Source organism: Staurois parvus, unplaced genomic scaffold (assembly GCF_062004578.1).
Source record: "Staurois parvus isolate SC_StPar_1 unplaced genomic scaffold, SC_StPar_1.0 ptg000099l, whole genome shotgun sequence".
Lineage (NCBI taxonomy): Eukaryota > Metazoa > Chordata > Amphibia > Anura > Ranidae > Staurois > Staurois parvus.
In genome coordinates this window covers 755960-777215 of record NW_028317895.1, presented here as the reverse complement: position 1 = coordinate 777215, position 21256 = coordinate 755960, and the positions used below count along the sequence as shown (strand labels likewise).

Genomic DNA, 21256 nt, shown 5'->3' with positions numbered 1-21256 from the left:
TAAAGGTTCAAGTATAAAATGTTAACAAATGGTGCTGACGGGTTAATATCAAGTCACATTATATGGCATATATTATCTTGTCACATTATATGGCAACTTAATATTGATAAAAAAGGAAGAAATGTAAAACTTGAAAAAATAGGTAAAATGCATGTATTGTTTTTTCCATGTTGTGTCATAGTTATGAGTTTGGTATAGTTGTACGTTGAATAGAAACTATGGTCCAACAATTGCAGTGCAATAAATGATTATTATGGGATCTTGGATGTAGTTGGAGACTATTCCCTACAAGTCGTATTGTATCATGCACCTATATTTTGCTTTGCAGTGAAATCGAGGGTAGAAGGTTAGCAGTATTGAGATAGAGAATGAAGTCAAGGGTCCGAGAATGAGGTTGGTGGGTCTGTGGTCTGTACCGCAAAGTAATTTGTGTATGGTGGAAAGTGAAAATCAAAGTTTGGTTTTAAACAACCGAAGGACGATCTTTTTATCAGGTTAACATATTCTTGTTTCATAATAATTACTACAGTTGTTACAGCTTACATTCTAAAATGAAAAATCTCAAATCCAATTACTTCTTTTCACAAAGAATGGTAATAGAAAAATTACATCTGAGTCATAAATAACGTTGCAGTAAATAATAATGTTTACTACATTCTTTTTAAAATATATTTGATTATCTTTTATACTAGAAATCACCAGTACTGGACTCGCCTCCAGGAAATGAAAACTGGTACTAGACAGCCAAAGCATGCTGTGTGTATGTGCAGCTAATGTGCTCTGTCAGGCAGATTTTCCAGTGACATCATAGTGCTTGTAAATGCTTCTTGACAGTTTCCTTTGCAGCACACAAGGAATAGATTAGAGCGCTGCTGGCTGACAGAGTGTAGCAGCAGAGGAAAATATTTCTGGAACAGTGCTTTAAGATATTCAATTTGTAATAAAACTATGGCATCCTACAACTAGGAAACTAAATAAAATGACTCCATGTAGTCTGCCTATGATAAGGTCCACCAAGACTCTTAGGGGTTTATTTACTAAAGCTGGAGAGTCCAAATCAGACTCCCTTCTGCATAGAAACCAATCAGCTTCTAACCTCAGCTTGTTCAATGAAGCTTTGGCAATGAAACCTGGAAGCTGATTGGTTTCTATGCAGAAGTGAGTCTGATTTTGGACTCTCCAGCTTTAGTAAATAAACCCCTAAGGGTCCATTCAGATCTAGCAATACCAGTCTGTCGTGCACATGCACTTTAACACACATTTAATTAGTTCATTAATATGTATTGCCTTTAAAGGTTGCTAATAAAACTAGATTCGGAGTGGGGGTAACTAATCTCGGACTAATATTCTACTTAATCAGCACTTTTTCATCAGGAATCTGTTTGCATTAAATAAATAAGACATTGAAGCACACACTGCTTAAAAGTACAAGACACAATAAACCTTTGATTTTATAGAAAACAAACCAATCTAGGATGGAATCTACACCAAACACAGCAAATTTCTGGTTGATCTAACTTTTTTTTGCTAAAATAACCAGAGTATGCCAAAGAGCAAATAAACCTCATTAGGTGAAATGGAATATATCAAGGATGTAGAAAGGGAAGCTGAATTATTCGACTTAAAAGCGTTGAATAGAATATTATACAATAATATAATTGAATATAAAATAATAATAGAATAATTGCACCAAAAAACTGAACAACAAGGTTTGGGTAAACGTCATAGCCTTTCAGAACAAGTGCAGACATCTTTTGGCAATGCACATTTGCTTTCAAACCCTAAAACATGCATTGTCTTTTAGAAGTGAACCAAAATATTTGTACCAGAAATGGGGAAGAGGGAGGGGGAACAAAACCTATAACCTTTGATTCTCTCCAGTGAAGCTCTGAAAATTGGCAACTGGAGCTGCCACTTATATGCCACTATTACAACTATAAAGGTATTACTAATTATATTAAAAGCTACCACTCTTACCACCTCCCTACACTGCTTTACCTGTGGCAACTATCTTTACACTTTAAAGAATTTACACTAAATCTCATACTGGGGTATTGCCCATACAGACAAAGAATTCCCAATACCACCTACATCAAGTGCCAGCAGTAATACCTTTGTCACACTTTGTGAAATATCAGTTCAATAAAATAGCACTTATCCATCCCTCAGAACTCAGCTTTACTATTTTTTTTTTTAGGTATTAACCAAGTCAATAACATTTTTATTTCTGAACCTGTACCCCTATGCTTATAAAATAAAGTGTACCATTCATCAGCACAAATCCAACACCTTTGGTACTGTTAATGGTTCATGTCTTTGATATTGGAATTGAGAAGTCTACTTATGGCCTGATATGAAGCTTACTAGTGACCTTCAGGGAAAGGCTTTTAGACCTACAGTAAAGTTTACCTGGTTTATCATACTAGCATAAATCATAAACAGTAATGAAGAGTGACAACATAGATACATTTAAAGTAAAGGAATATAAGCAGACAAAACATGCAACCATTGTCAACAATTGTAGTTAAAGACAAAGGAACGAGAACAGGGTGAAAGAGGAAGACTTACAGCGCATGTTCAGAACTCACACGGGAACTGGTCTATTGCAGAAGAGCAGGAGGAACTTGGAGACAGAGGAACAGCCACTTTATATATGGAGAGGGGAATAGAGTGGAGCAGGAGAGACAGGTGAAAACAAAAAGGGGGTGGGGAAGAAGAAAGACACACATTAATAGGGAGTCTACCGAGGGGAAATCAAACAACTCTTATACTTTTTGCTTGAAGTTCAATTCCTTTGCTGTGCCCTCAATCTATTTCCAACTGAAAGCTTTTAGCAGTTCATCTTGCTAGCTTAGGTTACCATAACTGACTATTAATCATATGGGGATCACTGGTGGAAATGGAGATTTCATTGGAGTCACCTACAGTACATGATTACCAGTCTACAGCTGTTCTTACTAATACAAAGATCTTACTTCCTAAGTGGGTGAATCTTTTACCTTTTTCTGTGTAGATAACGATGCAGAGGCTTTAGCACAGTGAACACATTAGAAATACAACAGGACCTCAAGTGTAACCTTATCCCTAAAGATCTACTTAAACCATTTCTGACAAGTTTAATTTATAGTCACAATTGGCATAACCATTTATAACACAATAAACTGCTTTTATGGAGTAGCATTTCAATACCAGCTGTGTAGCGGTAATTGCAAATGATTGTATCACAATGTGAACATATGCAACAAGCAACAATGCAAAGTATCATTATTCAAGCATTTTGTAATACAATTTTATTCAAGTCAAAGAAAAAGCCTAGAAAGGGACATTTTTAAGCAGTGATCGATAGTCTCCATTGTATACAAATAGGTTGGCTGGGTTTATTCAGACCCAAGAAATCTTTGCTTTATACATGGATGGTGAATAGGACATTGTGGTCTGCGAAATATTTTTAAAGACTCTGTGATACAGAGAGGGGAACAAGGGACAAGGATAGATTTGTATTAACAACAATGGGCCTGATGCATCAGATAACAGCACAGTCTTAGTGACGTACATGAAATCCATTACATGCAAACAAAAATGAAATCTCTGCTACCTGCTGCTCCAAGTTGATAATCTGTTTCTATCATTCCTGCCAGCTTGCCTGAGTGACACAAAAAGAGCCAATATTAACCTATTCATTACTAAGAGAAAGCCAAATTCAACAGGAATGCATATCTAATAGAAAACCTTTATTTATTTATTTAATTAATTAAAGCAATTCCAGGTAACAAGTAAAATCCATTAATATGTAGATTAAAATGCTCATGTATGATTCCCCAGCATTCTGCAGCTGTCACCAAGCATTAGGGTTTAAAAAAAATAATTAAAACAGTTAAAGTAATAGTAAAGTCACACTGTTGATTTTTACTTCTAGGTAAGCCTATAATAACGCCTACCTATAGGTAAAGTAAATATCTCCTAAACCTGCATCGTTTAGGAGATATTTACTTTAGCAGCAGCCGGAGATGCCACTGGCGCATGAGCACTGGGCATGGAATGTATTGTGCCGTACATTCAGACCTCTGCTGTGGCCATGATTCCCCCGCAAATGCATGGGAATGACTCATCGCGGTTCTGCCATTCATACAGCAGAAGCCCATGAACCCAGAAGGAAGACACGGTAAAGATGGAAGATCTTGAATCCGTGACAGCATGCCGCTGGAGATCTTCATTTTCAGGTAATTTTGCCATAATGAATTAGTATGCAATGCATTTTAGCACAATATAACTTAAACTGCCAAAGGCTCAATTTTTTTTTTTTGGGGGGGAGCGGTTTACTACTGCTTTAAAAAAGTAATTATGTATTTTTACCAATTCTTGATCATGTGTTAGCATATAATGGAAAAAATGGAGCATGGAAATTATTAAAGTAAAGTAGTATACTAAATAAAAACATAATGGGGTTGATTTACTAATACTGGAGAGTGAAAAATCTAGTGTAGTTGTCCATGGTAGCCAATCAGCTTCTAACTTCACCTTATTCAATTAAGCTTTGACAAAAAAAACTGGAGGCAAATTGATTTCTATATAGAGCTACACCTAAGACTCTCCAGTTTTAGTAAATCAACCCAAATGCGTCTTTAACCGCCACCCGCCCGCCATATAAGGTAATAATGGGAGGGCAGCGGTTCTCTCATTCTGGGAGGACGTCATATGACGTCCTCCCACTTTAACTGCGGATGCGCTCCCTCGGGGGTGCGCAGTGATCGGTGGTGCGCTGTGTCCCTGGATCACCAATCACTGTAAAGAGCTCTGTCATTTGATCAGCTGTGTCCAATCACAGCTGACCACATATACATAGGAAATGCCGGTTATTGGCAGTCCTCTCCTCCTGCAGACAGCTCATGAGGAGAGGGGAGGAGAGCTGGTAATCGGCATTTCTCAGAGGTGACATTTACACTGATCATCAGGGAACTGGTGATCATTGTAGCCCCATCAGTGCTACCTGTCAGTGCAAATCAATGCCATCTGTAAGTGCCCATCAATGCCACATACCAGTGCACATCAATGCCACATACCAGTGCCTACCAGTGCACATCAATGCCACAAATCAGTGCCCATGAGAGCTGCCTTTCAGTGCCGCCTATCAGTGCCAGTCAGTGCCACCCATCAGTGCCGCCAGTCAGTGCCACCTACCAGTGCCAGTCAGTGCTGCCTGAAAGTGCCCGTTAGTGCCACCTATCAGTGACCATCAGTGCCCCCTCTCAGTACCCATCAGTGCTACTTAACAGTTCCAATAAGTGGCGCCTAATATGTCCAATCAGTGCTGCCTATCAGTGCCAGCTACCAGTGCCCATCAGTGCCATATATGAGTGCTGCCTTTCAGTGACCATCAGTGATGCCTCTCAATGCCCACAAGTGATGCCTGTCAATGCCCATCAGTGCCACCTATCAGTGCCTCCTCATTAGTGCCACCTAGCAGTACCAATCAGTGCCACCTATCAGTGCCCATCACTGCAGCTTCATTAGCGCACATCAGTGAAGGAGAAAAATTATTTATTTGCAAAATTGTTTAACAGAAACTGTGCAAAAAAATTTTTTTTTTTTTAATTTCAGTCTTTTTTAGTTTGTTTAGCAAAAAAAATAAAAACCTCAGTGGTGATTAAACACCACCAAAAGAAAGCTCTCCGTCTAAAAAAAAATTATAAAACTTTTGTTTGTGTACAGTGTTGCATGACCGCGCAATTGTCATTTAAAGTGCAAGAGCACTGAAAGCTGAAATTTGGCCTGGGCAGGAAGGGGATAAAAGTGCCCGGTAGGCAAGTGGTTAAGCAATGTAAAAAATATTTAGGGAGGAAATTAGGCATAGATTTATTATCAGGGCCACCTATGCATACTGACTTTGCAAAATTTGGCCTGATCCACAAATAAACTAATAGGAGTTTTCTACATAACAGATATGCAAAGTGCCATACCAAAAAAGTTCTCTCTTAGGCCAGGTTCACATATGTGCGGGTGGTGCCCCCCGCGGATCCGCACAAAAATCTGTGCAGCCGCACCACCCACACAGAAGAATGCGGACCCATAGGCGGGTACCATTAATTCTAATGGCACGACGCCCACACTGCAAAACGCAGCCGTACGAGATTCCCCTGCAGGCTGTGGTTTCCAAAGAGGTGCAGGGACTTCTTCCCTGCCTGTCCCGGGGCACAGGAGTCCATTCAAATGAATGGGCTCTTGTGCCCGCACAAAACGCGGCCCACAGGAATGCACATATGTGAACCAGGGCTTACTCCCAGCAGCTTGTACGGATTATACACCACCTGCAGTGCATACACAGTGAACACTGCTTAAACAATGTAACTCAAGCACACATGTGAAGGTGTTACATCATTAGAGGTGGCAATAGAAAGCTGAGGGGAAGCAAAGACATTGCATCACAGCAGGAAGGTGCCTTGGAGGGTAATTGACAATAACCTGCACTGTCACATTACAGCAATGACTGGATGAAAACTGAACTAACTAAAATTTCTATACATTTTGTGGTTTTCATTGTCATTTTTTTTTCAGAGTGTATATTTGTAAAGCTATGGCCATTGTCTAGTTGTGGAATATTGTAGAATTTTTTTTTTATTTGTGCAGACAGTTCTTGTCTTTAGTATCTCATGAACTGGGGATAGTTTATCCTGAAGATATTCTGATTTCTTCATCTGAGTCTATCCTGAAGCATATCTGAATTCTAGACACCTACCCTATCCAGACCCAGTGTCTGACACATGACACTGATAGACCTGCATAAAGACTGCAAATAGGGTTTCGTGTCAATTAACATTCCTTTTCGCCTCCCCTCAATCCTTGAAGGCATTTGACAGTTTTGCTGGTGTGTAAAAGATGACAAGAGCTTTATGTAAAGAGAGATTCAAGCTAAGATCTTGGTCTTCCCCCCCACACATCACCACCACCTAGACACCTCCTCGACAGAGACAGTAGGGTTACCACCTCATCCCTTTAAAACCGAACACTTCTTAATTCCACAGGTTCTGAGGCTAATTTAATGCAGACAAGGCACTAAGTGAGTTTAATTACCAACTTAATCAGCCACAGAACCTGTGTAATGAATATGTGTTCAGTTTTAAAGGGATGAGGTGGCAACCCTAAGAGGGAGTTTTTTACTTAGCGGTTTCAGATGCCTGGTCACTGACATACAGAGGTTGATTTACTAAAACTGGAAAGTGCAAAAGCTGGAGGAGCTCTGCAGAGAAACCAATCAGCTTCCAGTTTTGTTTGCCAAAGCCTAATCGAACAAGCTGAAGTTAGAAACTGATTGGCTATGATGCCGATTTGCACTCTCCAGTTTTTGTAGATTAACCCCTCTTCCTCCTCTTTTTTAGAGTTGGGCAATCATTAACCACTTGCCTACTGGGCACTTATACCCCCTTCCTGCCCAGGCCAATTTTCAGCTTTCAGCGCTGTCGAACTTTGAATGACAATTGCGTGGTCATGCAACATTGTACACCAATAAGACATTTTTATCATTTTTTTGAGACAGATAAAGATTTTTTTTTTGGCAGTATTTAATTACCACTGTATTTTTTGCTAAACAAACCAAAAACAATTGAAAATTTAAAAAAAAAAGTTTTTTCTTAGTTTCTGTTATAAATTTTTGTAAATGAGTAATTTTTCTCCTTCACTGATGTGCGCTAATAAGGCTGCAGTGATGGGCACTGATAGGCTGCACTGATGAGGAGGCACTGATAGCTGGCACTGATGGGCATTGACAGGTATCACTGATGGGCATTGACCAACATCACTGATGGGCACTGAAAGGCAGTATTCATATATGGCACTGATAGGCGGCACTGACTGGCACTGATAGGCGGCACTGACTGGCATTGTTAGGCAGCACTGACTGGAACTGTTGGGTGGCACTGATGGGTACCGATAGGCGGCACTGACAGCCACTGATAGGTGGCACTGACTGGCATTTATAGGTGGCGTTTATTAGCAGCACTCATAGGTGGCACTGACTTGCACTGGTCGGTGGCACTGACTGGCACTGATAGATGGCACTGGAAGGCAGCTCACATGGGCACTGATATGTCGCATTGATGTGCACTGGTAGGCATTGATATGTGGCATTGATTTGCACTGATGGGCACTGACAGGTGGCATTGATGGACACTGACAGGTTGCACTGATGGGGATGATCAGTGTAGATGTCCCCTCTGAGGAATGCCAATTACTGGCTTTCCTCTCCTCACGAGCTGTCAGCGTGACAGCTCGTGAGGAGAGGAATGCGGATAACTGGCATTTCCTTATTTACATGCGATCAGCTCTGATTGGACACAGCTGATCAAATGACAGAGCCAAAGTCATCAGCTCTTTCCACTGATCGGTGATTCGCTGTGTCCCAGGGACACAGTGCACCACTGATCGCCGCGCTGTGTCCCACCTGGGGGGCATACACGTGCAGTTAGAGTGGGAGGATGTCATATGATGTCCTCCCAGAATTTCCTTATATGGCAGGCAGGAGGCGGTTAAAGGATAAGTTAACCTTCTTAACATGTTACACCCATATTCAGGATGTAACATGTTATGATCAGACCGGCCCCTGCACCCCACCCCCACCCCCGATGTCCACTGTGACAGCTAGCGCGGGATTTTCTCCCCCCTCGCTAGCTGTCACAATTTAAAAAAAACATGGCCGTACGGAGCTCCGCCTGCTTGGCCGCATCATCTGTTCACAGTATTCTATGAATGGGAAAAATTACAAGTCCCAGCAGCCTTTGCGGCTGTTGGCCTGTAGTTTTCAATGAATTACCATGGCGCTCCACAGTACTGTGGTAGTTCATTGAGCCTTCCTGTCAGTATTATCTGCTTGCTCATATGGTATATACGTGCAAGCAGATATACTGACAGGTCAGGGGGAAACCTGCATGGCACCACTGATGTTCTGATCGCTGATCCAGAAACAGAAAATAATAAATTTTACCTGCAAAAAAATGTGCATTTATTTTTTTTAATAGCTGAACTTATCCTTGAATGATGCAAAGCGTGGCACTGATGTGATCATAGCAAATTCACTCTTTTACCATTACACTTTTTACAGGGTGTCTATGACTATGTGACAGCCCCTCAGGGAGTTGGTGCATGATGCCCTCCACTCACAGTCATCAGTCTTCCAGGTAAATGTTGCTGGATCCTGAAGATCCAGAAGAGTGAGGACATGTAGTGGTGAAGAGGATTTACCGTGAGGACAGTACTAGAAAGGAGGTGAAGAGGAGCTGAGTATTGCAACGAAAGCTACTTAAAATAAAATAATAAATGCTTACTGAAGCTTGATAAATACTTCTCAAAAGTAAAAAATATAAATAAACAGCGCAAACATAGACCTCTATATCAAATCAATATACAAAGTGCAAACATATATAAAAAATTAAATAAATAGTGAAGTCCATCAAAATTAATAAACACAAAATTCAAAAATAGTTTGTGCAAACAGAAATTTTCAAATTCTTCTTCTATTATAAAGAAACTTCCACCTTCCACCCGTGAAAACCAACATCAAATGCACTCACCAGATTAAGGTGAATGAAACGCCTTTTAGGAATTTATGGGATCCTAAACCCTCTTTGGTATCCACTCTATAGGAATCCTCACCTCCAGCATAGACTCCACCATCCAACCAGGGAGAAAAAAACTCAGATAGTGTAATATTGCAAAACACCATTCATAAGTGAAACCTGGAGCTGTGATGTGAGATTCTGTGAGAGGTTGCCTTACATCTACTGTTCATCTGGAAAGAAGCTGGTCTTAATAAATATGCCTTTTTAAAGCGATTATAATGTGAGTGGCCTTAATCCTTGATTTCACTTATGAATGGTGTTTTGCAATATTACACTATCTGAGTTTTTTTCTCCCTGGTTGGATGGTGGAGTCTATGCTGGAGGTGAGGATTCCTATAGAGTGGATACCAAAGAGGGTTTAGGATCCCATAAATTCCTAAAAGGCGTTTCATTCACCTTAATCTGGTGAGTGCATTTGATGTTGGTTTTCACGGGTGGAAGGTGGAAGTTTCTTTATAATAGAAGAAGAATTTGAAAATTTCTGTTTGCACAAACTATTTTTGAATTTTGTGTTTATTAATTTTGATGGACTTCACTATTTATTTAATTTTTTATATATGTTTGCACTTTGTATATTGATTTGATATAGAGGTCTATGTTTGCGCTGTTTATTTATATTTTTTACAATTTGTGTTGATCACATTGCACAGCAGCAGGATAGAACCTATAGTAGGGTGTTTCACTAGGCGCAGGAAGAGTTTTTAGTTTACTTCTCAAAAGTACTTTACAGCCTGCTAGGGAACCTCCTTTCTTCAGCTTTCACAGTTGCTTAATGTACTGATGACCACAACATGCACCCACCTGACATAACCAAGACAAGCGTCTTTGACACTTATGTAAGTGCTCATGTGCATAAGCCCTTTTCACTTACATAACATTTTACTGCTGCATATGCTACAGAATGTTCAAAAGACTTCTGAGACTCAAATTAAAATGTTTACTATTCATGTTTTATATATGAGATTTTTTTTCTGACTGTACACTTTTTAAAGTTTTCTCAGCATCCCTTCCAATATAAGCTTCCAGTTTTGGCAAGAAATGCATAATATTTAATTGCCCAAATTCCATAACTGAAATAGCAAACAAACAGTTGAAAAAATATGCCCAGAAAAAGATTAGTCACAGATCCAAATGCTGAGACCCATCCATGCTCGGATTTTACAGACTTCATAAGCAAACATTCTGCCCCAGCCAAACCATTACATGGCTGTGTCCCATACACAGAGCTCATTTGGTCAGAAGGATGTTGTTGTTGTAACTTGGATATGGCCACATGAAATTGCCAGTTCCACACAATTACTGCAAAATTAAATCAAGAAGCTATTAGGAAAACTAAAATGAACTTGTGCCCTGTGGATTCAACCCCAAATCCTACTCCAATATAATTAGTATGGTGTATACATAATTACCTGAAACAGAGGTTCTGTGTGATTTCATCTAAACGGTGTGTTCAGCACAGTGACAACACTCAAAAATCTAGAACGCTTTTTGTTCTTGTTTTACATTAAACATAATGGATAAATGGGTCTATAACTGTTAAAGTCACTAGGTGCAATTTTTCTGTGAGGTATTCTGCAGCATTTAAAGTGGTAGACTGAGATTTAAATGCCCCCCCAACTTGAAAACATCAGAATCCATCCCCTACTCACACATAATATAAATCAATTTTATTTTATTGAAGTTTACAAAGAACAGAAATTGGATGTACAAAAAAATAGAAATTTTCTGTATAAAACACACATGTCAATTGGACGCATAATAATAATATAACTAACATTCTACATTATGTCCTCATCATATGTAACGCCCTCCAGTTTAGCTAGATAGGCGGTTTCTTTTTTTAGGAAGAGGCTGAATAGCAGCCTGGGATGAGTTAGCTTGTGAGTGAGGAAGGAGTTCACCTCAGGACAGTCTGGGAGGCTCTAACAGGTAAGGGCTTCTGGAGTTCTCCCACCCTTCCAGAAACTTAGAGAACTTTTTGGAAGAGGGGGAGGGGAGGAGGCCCAGATCTGCATGTTTGAGGGATTTTCCTCTTCTATAATGTTAGACTATTTTTTCTGTTGGAGAATGTTAACGCTCATGGTTAAATATTCTTAGGGCTATTTTGCATGTTACACAGGTTACAAATATTATGGGTATTATTATTTGCTACACCTGTACAAATGTTGAGATCATAAATGGTAAATGTACTAGGGCACTATCCTGCTGCCCTATTCATTAGTTACAGGTATTTATATAGTGCTGACAGTTTATGTATTGCTTTACATATTGTATAGTTACATAGTTAAATAGTTACATAGTTGGTAAGCTTGAATAAAGATACCAGTCCATCCAGTTCAACCTGTGTGGGTGTGTGTCATGTTAAAAATTATACTCCTGTATACTGTGTTCACTAAGAAACCCATCCAAGAGTTTTTAAACTATCTATACTTCCTGCTGACGCCTCCGATTCTGGAAGGGTGTTCCACATCCTTCCCGCCCAGACAGTGAAGAACCCTCTACACAGTTTAAGGTTAAACCGCTTCTCCTCCAATTTCATTGAGTGGCCACATGTTGTCTTATACTCCCTGCAACTGAATAGTTTATTCCCTATGCTAGAATCATCATTCAGAAATGTATATATATCTCTTTCTGTTAGGATCCGCCAGGCGGAGCCCTCCGTCTGCCAGCTGGTAGACCTACCCAGAGCGTGGGGTCTAAGCCCGGGCTGTGCTTTCACCAGGGCCCCTGATGGTGGGGATGGACTTGAAACAGTCCCGGGCCAGGTCACGACCTCTGAGCGGGCCACCAGCGGCCGAGGAGGCCTCCGGGGATGTATGCAGGTACCAGGAGAGCCAGCTGTGAAGAGGATGACGGCCCCAGCAGGGTGGTACGGATAGTGGCCCGTGGGGTAAGCGGGGTACCGAATCGGCGGGCTAGGAGTAGTCGGGTCACACGCAGGGTCAGCCAGGTAAATCAATCCGTAGGAACAGTCAGGATAAGCCGAGTCAAAACGCAGGAGCAGGCAGAATAGTCAGAACAAAGCCGGGTCAATCACAGGAGCGGGTAGAATAGTCAGAACAAAGCCGGGTCAATCTCAGGGGCAGGCAGCGTAGTCAGGGTCAAAAAACAGGGTCACAGCAGGAGCAGGTATTTCAGGATCACATATAGACCTTGCGGCAATTTGTGACAGTGCAGGGCATCTTTAAATAGTGCGCCCTGCACTGTCATTGGCTGGCTAGGACGCGCCCCCGGCTGTCATTGGACGCCTGAGGCGCGCCCGCGGTTTCTACTGCGCATGCGCGGCGTCCTGTCAGCCGCGGCTCGCCGGGACCTAGTTCCTGTGTCCCGGCGTGATCTGCCGCCAATGCGCATGCGCGGGGGACAGAGCCGCGATTGCGGCAGACGGAGCCGGGATCCCTGACATTGCCCCCCCCCAACGGGCACCCTCCGGGAGCCCCACTGATCTCTCCACCGCGGGTGAGCACGAAAAAACTCCCGGATGAGCCTGGGCGCGTGAACGTTCCGGGCGGGTTCCCAGGAGTTCTCCTCAGGACCATAACCCTTCCATTTTATCAGGAACTGAGTCTGGCCCCCCCTCCTTCGGCAACTGAGGATAGCCTCCACCTCAAATTCCTCCTGGTCACCTATGGCGATTGCCTCGGGAGGTCTGGATTCTCGGTCTGGGAAGGGATCCGGTCTGGATGGCTTCAGGAGAGATACATGAAACACAGGATGTATTTTGAAAGTCTGCGGAAGCTCGAGTTCGTAGGCCACCTCGTTGACCATTCGTTTAACAGGAAATGGGCCAATGTACTTGGGTCCCAGCTTCCTTGAGGGGCACAGCATCTTCAAGTTGGCTGTTGCCAGCCAAACCAGATCTCCTGGTTGAAGCAGTAAATCTCCTCTTCTCTTTCTGTCGAAAGCCTTCTTACTGTCCTCCTGGGCCTTAGCGATGGCTTCCTGAATAGTCTTGTTGTTGACGGAAAAGAAGTTCAAGATGTCCTGCGACGCCGGTACCAGATTTTCAGGCATTAGATCAGGGAGGAATGTGGGGTGATACCCGTAATTAGAAAAGAATGGCGATTGACCCGTAGCTGAGTGACTTGAGTTGTTGTATGAGAACTCCGCAGAAGGCAACAACGTCAGCCAGTCATCCTGGAGATAGGAGGTGTAGCATCGTAAATACTGTTCCAGCGTTTGGTTGGTCCTCTCGGTTTGACCGTTGGTCTGCGGGTGGTAGGCGGATGAGAGCGACAGCTTGATTCCCAGCGCTTTACATAGGGCGTTCCAGAACCTGGAGGTGAATTGCACCCCCCGATCCGACACAATGTCTTCGGGGACTCCATGAAGCCTTACCACTTCCCGAATGAAGATCCGTGCCGTTTCCGGTGCCGATGGGGTCTTCTCCAGGGGCACGAAATGCGCCATCTTCGAGAAGCGGTCGACGATCACCATTATCGCTGTGTGGCCTTGGGATGGTGGGAGTTCGACCACAAAATCCATGGCTATCATTTGCCAGGCCCGCTTGGGTATAGGTAATGGACGTAACAATCCCCATGCCCTACTCCTGGAGGGTTTGTTCCTTTGACAGGTGGGACACGTCCGGACGTAACGCTCACAATCCTTGATCATGTCTGGCCACCAGAACGAGCGCCGTAGCAGTTCTAGAGTCTTCGTCACCCCGAAGTGACCTGCCATTGGATGGTCGTGGCAATGCCCTAGGACCAAGGTTCGCACCTCTTCTGGGACCATGATTCGGTCTTCCTTCCAAAACAGGCCACCGTGGCTCTGGAGGGGTGACCCAGACAGAACGGGTAGTCTTACCGAAGCATCAAGAAGCCGAGAGCGCAGTTCCGTTTGTAGCGCGAGGAAGCTTCCAGAAGGCAGGATGGTGTCTGGTACCGCAGCGTCGTCGGGGTCCTCAAACATGCGGGACAGGGCGTCTGGTTTGGTATTCTTAGTACCGGGTCGGTACGTTATATGGAATGAGAATCGAGAAAAGAAAAGAGCCCATCTCGCTTGGCGTGGTCTCAGTCGTTTTGCCGTCCTTAAATATTCTAGGTTTTTGTGATCTGTAAATATTAGGATGGGGTGAGTGGCCCCTTCCAGTAAATACCTCCATTCTTCCAGAGCGGTTTTAATGGCCAGGAGCTCCCGATCTCCAATGTCATAGTTGCGCTCCGCTGGTGTCAGCTTCCTGGAGAAGAACGCCACAGGGTGCAGTAGTTCCTTGGTACCATTCCTTTGGGACAGAACCGCTCCTACCGCGTTTTCGGAGGCGTCAACTTCCAACACATATGGGAGCGAAGAATCCGGATGGCAGAGAATGGGAGCAGAGGTGAACAGTCTCTTGAGCTTATCGAAGGCCGACTGAGCTTCGGAGGTCCACTTAAAGCGGACCCCTTGTTTCGTCAGTTGCGTGATCGGGGAGACCAGACCGGAGAAGTTCCTAACAAATTTTCTGTAAAAGTTAGCAAAGCCGATGAAGCGCTGTACCCCCTTTTTGTCGGCGGGTATTGGCCAATCTAAGATCGCCGTGACCTTCTGGGGATCCATCGCGACCCCCGCGGAAGAGAGAACCAGTCCCAAGAATGTGATCTCGTGCTGTTCAAAACAGCACTTTTCAGCCTTAGCGTATAGCCCGTGTTGGCGCAACCGTTCTAAGACCCGTGACACGTGACCCCGATGAACCTCCAGTGAGGGGGAAAAAATTAGGATGTCATCCAAGTAAACTACCACGAAAATATCAAGAAAATCGCGAAAAACATCATTGATAAAATGCTGAAAAGTCGCCGGGGCATTACAGAGCCCGAACGGCATCACCAAATATTCGTAGTGACCGAATCTTGTACGGAACGCCGTTTTCCACTCATCCCCCTCCCTGATACGAACAAGGTTATAGGCCCCCCGCAGGTCTAATTTAGTGAATATCGTTGCTGATCTCAGTCTCTGGAGGAGCTCGGGGACTAGGGGTAAGGGATAACGATTCTTTACCGTAATTTTATTTAGGTCACGATAGTCTATGCAGGGCCGTAACGATTTGTCCTTCTTCTCTACAAAGAACAACCCGGCTCCGGCTGGGGATGTGGAAGGACGAATAAAGCCCTTCCGAAGGTTTTCGTCGATATATTCCCTCAGCACCCCCGATTCCATTTCGGACAAGGGGAAGATACGGCCGAAAGAGATTTCCGACCCGGGTAGGAGGTCAATGGGGCAGTCGTAGGGACGGTGTGGAGGTAGAACGTCAGCTCCCCGCTTACTAAAGACGTCCAAGAAGTCATGATAGGCCGGAGGAATCACCTGGGATAGATTGGTGTCTCCGTCCAAGCACAGGAGGAACCGGGGAACCATGGGTCCTGTGACGTGGCAGTGACTCAAACAATAGGGTGACCGAAAATGAATCGTTCCCTTTTCCCAGTCAATCTGGGGGTTATGGGCCCTCAGCCAAGGGAGCCCCAGAATGACTGGAAAAAGGGGGGAGGCGATGGCGTCCAAACGGAGGAACTCCTGGTGATGGTCTGCCATAGTGGTGAAAATGGGTGGTGTCTCCTGGTCCACCACCCCAGATTTTATACTGGACCCATCTGCCAAGAAAATGTTGAACCCCCTTTCTTTGGTCTGGAGAGGGATTTTTTGCCGGTGGGCAAAAGTCAGATCAATAAAACAGCTACAGGCTCCTGAGTCAACGATCGCGGTCACCGACAATATTCCTCCGGGGAGCTGTAAAGACACAGGAATGGCCAGGTAACTAGACTGATCATCCCTGCCTGCAGGTAAGGAACAAGAAACGGGCGTGGACTTACTCGTTTTTGCAGGACAGGAGCGCACCTGGTGACCAGCTTCCCCGCAGTACAGACACAGGTTCAGTGAGCGCCTCCTCTGGCGTTCCTCGACCGATAAGTGGGAACGGGCCAGTCCCAGTTGCATGGGTTCCGAGTTGTCTCCCATCTCCGTGTTTCGCGGATGGTTCCCTGAGGCTGGAGTTGTATCTCTTGATGGAATCCATGCCACCCTTTGACCCTGGCCGCTCCTTTCCTGTCGACGTTCCCTTAGTCTACGGTCAATTTGAATGGCCAATTCAATCAATCTTTCCAGGGAGTCAGGTAGGCCTACTCGTGCGAGTTCGTCCTTGAGAGGCTCAGACAGTCCAATGCGGAACTGGTGACATAAGGCCGCATCGTTCCATCTGGTGTCTCCCATGCTACGCCTAAAATCGGACGCGTATTCTTCCGCTGCCCGGCGGCCCTATCGCAGAGAGTATAGGGTAGCCTCTGCGGAAGCAGCCCGCTGAGGGTCGTCATACAAAACGGCCATGGCCTGAAAGAACTCGGTCACGGAGTCAAGATGGGGGTCGCGCCTCTCCATCAGACGGTGGGCCCAATCCTGGGGCTCATCCTGAAGGAGAGAGACTATAAACCCCACCTTGACGGTCTCGGAGGAGAATGTGCGAGGCTGCAAGTCAAAATATAGTGTGCAAACATTCCGAAAGGCTCGGAAGCGGCTCCGGTCCCCACGGAACCGCTCCGGCAGGGGAACGCGGGGTTCAGGAGCTAAGGGTGTGGCAACCGCTCCGGATACCGGGGTAGCGGGAGGTTCCACAGACGGGGAATTCTGAGCAGGGGGAGTCTGGGGGGCTAATGTCTCCATGCGGTCTTCCAGTCGGGCGCAGCGACTGTGGAAGTTCTGGAAAGCCTGGGTCAAAGTTGCCAGGTGCTGGCAAATATCCTCTAGGGACGCCGGTCCACTTCCTGGCTCTGTCATGGCCGCAAGGTACTGTTAGGATCCGCCAGGCGGAGCCCTCCGTCTGCCAGCTGGTAGACCTACCCAGAGCGTGGGGTCTAAGCCCGGGCTGTGCTTTCACCAGGGCCCCTGATGGTGGGGATGGACTTGAAACAGTCCCGGGCCAGGTCACGACCTCTGAGCGGGCCACCAGCGGCCGAGGAGGCCTCCGGGGATGTATGCAGGTACCAGGAGAGCCAGCTGTGAAGAGGATGACGGCCCCAGCAGGGTGGTACGGATAGTGGCCCGTGGGGTAAGCGGGGTACCGAATCGGCGGGCTAGGAGTAGTCGGGTCACACGCAGGGTCAGCCAGGTAAATCAATCCGTAGGAACAGTCAGGATAAGCCGAGTCAAAACGCAGGAGCAGGCAGAATAGTCAGAACAAAGCCGGGTCAATCACAGGAGCGGGTAGAATAGTCAGAACAAAGCCGGGTCAATCTCAGGGGCAGGCAGCGTAGTCAGGGTCAAAAAACAGGGTCACAGCAGGAGCAGGTATTTCAGGATCACATATAGACCTTGCGGCAATTTGTGACAGTGCAGGGCATCTTTAAATAGTGCGCCCTGCACTGTCATTGGCTGGCTAGGATGCGCCCCCGGCTGTCATTGGACGCCTGAGGCGCGCCCGCGGTTTCTACTGCGCATGCGCGGCGTCCTGTCAGCCGCGGCTCGCCGGGACCTAGTTCCTGTGTCCCGGCGTGATCTGCCGCCAATGCGCATGCGCGGGGGACAGAGCCGCGATTGCGGCAGACGGAGCCGGGATCCCTGACACTTTCATATATCCTCTAAAGCATCTCTTCTCCAGAGAGAATAAGTTTAATGCTTGTATTCGTTCCTTGTAACTGAGGTCTTGCAGTATCCTTATTAGTTTTGTTGCTCTTCTCTGAACTCTCTCCAGTTCTAGAACATCCTTCCTGAGGACTGGTGACCAGAACTGGACAGCATACTCCAGGTATGGCCGAACCAAAGTTTTGTAAAGTGGCAGGATAATAGTTTTATCTCTTGAGTAGATTCTCTTTTTTGTGCATGCTAATATTCTGCTGGCTTTGCTTGCTGCAGTATGGCATTGCATGCCATTGCTGAGTCTGTCATCTACTAGGGCCCGCAAATCTTTTTCCATCCTAGATTCCCACAATGGTTCTCCCCATAGCATGTAACTTGCATTCATATTTTTAGCCCCTAAGTGCATTACTTTACATTTTTCAACATTAAACCTCATTTGCCATGTATCTGCCCACCCCTTTATTTTGTTGAGGTCTTTTTGTAAAGTTTCTGTATCCTGTTTTGAGGTTATTGCCCTACTTAGATTTGTATCGTCCACAAACACTAAGATTACGCTATTTATTCCACCCTCTATATCATTTATGAATAAATTAAACAGAACTGGTATCAGTACAGAGCCCTGAAGTAACCCACTTACCACTCTGGACCAGTCTGAGTATACAGTATTTATCACTGCCCTCTGGACGCACCCCTGTAACCAGTTTTCTATCTATGTACAAATCCTTCCTGATCCCCCGAGAGGCAATCAGATATTCCCTGGATCAACTTTACCTATAAATATTAGTATCCAGTTATATTCTGTTTATCTCAGAAAGAATCCAGGCCTTTTTTGAAGCAATCCACTGAGCTGGCCAGAACCCACACTTGAGGGAGTCTATTCCTTATTTTTACAGCGCTCACTGTGAAGAAACCTTTCCGTGTTTGGAGATTAAATTTCTTTTCCTCCAGAGTGCCCCCTTGTCCCCTGTGTTGACCTCAGGGTGAATAGCACTACACCGAGTTCACTATATGAACCACTGATGTATTTATACATGTTGATCCCCCTTAATCTCAAGAGAGAATAAATTCAGTTCCTCTAATCTTTCCTCATAGCTGATCTCCTCCATTCCTCTTATCAGTTTGGTTGCCCTTCTGTATACTTTCTCCAGTTCCCCAATGTTCTTTTTGTGAATTGGTGCCCAAAACTGAATTGAATATTCTAGATGAGGTATTTCTTATGATTTGTACAGGGGTAATATGATATCTCTCTGTCTCTGGAGTCTATATCTCTTTTAATACAAAAGAAGATTTTGCGTGCTTTAGAAACCGCAGCTTGGCATTGCATGCCATTGTTAATCTACCAGAACCCCCAGATTCTTCTCCACCATTGATTTCCTCAGTTATATGATGCCCCCCCATCCCAGTATGTATGATGCATGCATATTCTTAACCCTCAAGTGCATAACCTTACATTTATCAATATTAAATCTTATTTGCCACATAGTTGCCCAATTAAACAGTGTATTGAGGTCGGCTTGTAAATTGAAGACATCCTGTAAGGACATTATTACACTGCACAGCTTGGTGTCATCTGCAAAGACTGAAATGGGATGTTTATTCTCAGACCCTATATCATTTAAAAATATGTTAAAAAGTAAGAGTCCCAACACAGAAACCTGGGGTACACCACTGATGACCCCAGACCATTCAGAGTATGAATTATTAACCACTACTCTCTGAATACAATCTTTTAACCAGTTTTCTATCCATTTACATACAGATTTTTCCAAGCCCGTAGACTTTACCTTACACATTACCCATGTGTGGGGAACTGTGTCAAGCGCTTTTGCAAAATCTAAGTATACCACATCCACCGTCACCCCTCTGTCCAAGATTTTGCTCACCTCCTCATAAAAAGAAATCAGATTTGTTTGACAACTTCTGTCTTTCATGAATCCATGATGTCTGTTGCTTAAAATATTTTTTTCCAGAACTCATCTATGTAGTCTTTTATTAAACTCTCCAGTATCTTCCCAACTATAGAAGTTAAACTAACAGGTCTATAATTACTTGGTAAAGATTTTGACCCCTTTTTAAATATTGGCACCACATTGGCCTTACGCCAATCCAGTGGTACTATGCCAGTCATTAAAGAGTCCCTAAAAATTAGAAACAATGGCTTTGAAATGACAGAGCTCAATTCTTTAAGGACCCGTGGGTGTATGCTATCCGGTCCAGGTGCTTTATTCACCTTTATACTGTCTAAATATTTTTGGATCATAACAATTGTGAGCCAATGTGGATCATTTGGAGCTGTGTCAATACCATGCCCATTATGGACAAGAGCTCCCCATACTCCTTTGTATACACAGAGCTGAAGAAGGTATTAAATGCATTTGCCTTCTCTTTGTCCCCAGTCACCCACTCTATATTATTTTGTAAAGGGCCTACATGTTCGGACCAAACCTTTTTACTATTAATATTAGAGATGAGCGAAGAAATGAAAAATTCGATTCGACTGATTCGGCGAATTCGTGGACAATATTCGATTCGAGTCGAATAAATTCGCTGTGAATTTAACTTAAAAAAGGGTGTTTCTAGGCTTCAGAGAGACTTAATATTAGTGCAGAACACTGTACCTTTAATTTAAATGCCCTTGGAGTCTGCTGGGGAAGAGAAATAATACTGTCTGTCAGTATGACATGCAGATGAGTGCCGTCGATCTTAGAATCACTGCACACTTCACTCCTTTGGCCAGTCACGGGGCCAAAACCAGTGTTTGGAGCCACAGTGTGGCGGTGGAGGCAGCAGCAATGGGAGGCCATACAGCAACCTATGACAAAATGGAAACCAGCAGGAGCGTGAGGAGACCTGAAAGTGGCACATGGCAGAGTGGGAGCAATGGGAGGCGGTACAGGGACCCAGGTCACACTGTGGGCCCAGCAGCAGCGTGACCAGGCGGTACGGGGGCCCATGGCCGATATGGGGCTTGGTGGCACCTATGGAAGGCCTGTAATCTGCCAGCAACCTATGACAAAATGGACAACCGCAGGAGTGTGAGGAGATTTCAAAGTGGCACATGGCAGAGTGGAAGCAATGGGAGGCCGTACAGGGACCCAGGTCACACT

At 44.5% G+C, this 21256-nt stretch overlaps 1 protein-coding gene across 3 annotated transcripts in view; it reads right to left on the bottom strand.

Moving 5' to 3' along the window:
* HTR4 (5-hydroxytryptamine receptor 4) overlaps positions 1 to 21256 on the bottom strand; it is a 637984-nt gene that overhangs the window by 88119 nt on the left and 528609 nt on the right. The window contains exon 7 of one of the 3 annotated variants that reach the window (XM_089671103.1): positions 2569 to 2645. The exons of the other annotated variants lie outside the window; for them this stretch is intronic. Coding sequence (XP_089527229.1) covers positions 2585 to 2645 — 61 coding nt within the window. The 3' untranslated portion in view covers positions 2569 to 2584. The remainder of the gene's footprint in view (positions 1 to 2568; positions 2646 to 21256) is intronic. 3 annotated transcript variants of the gene reach the window in all.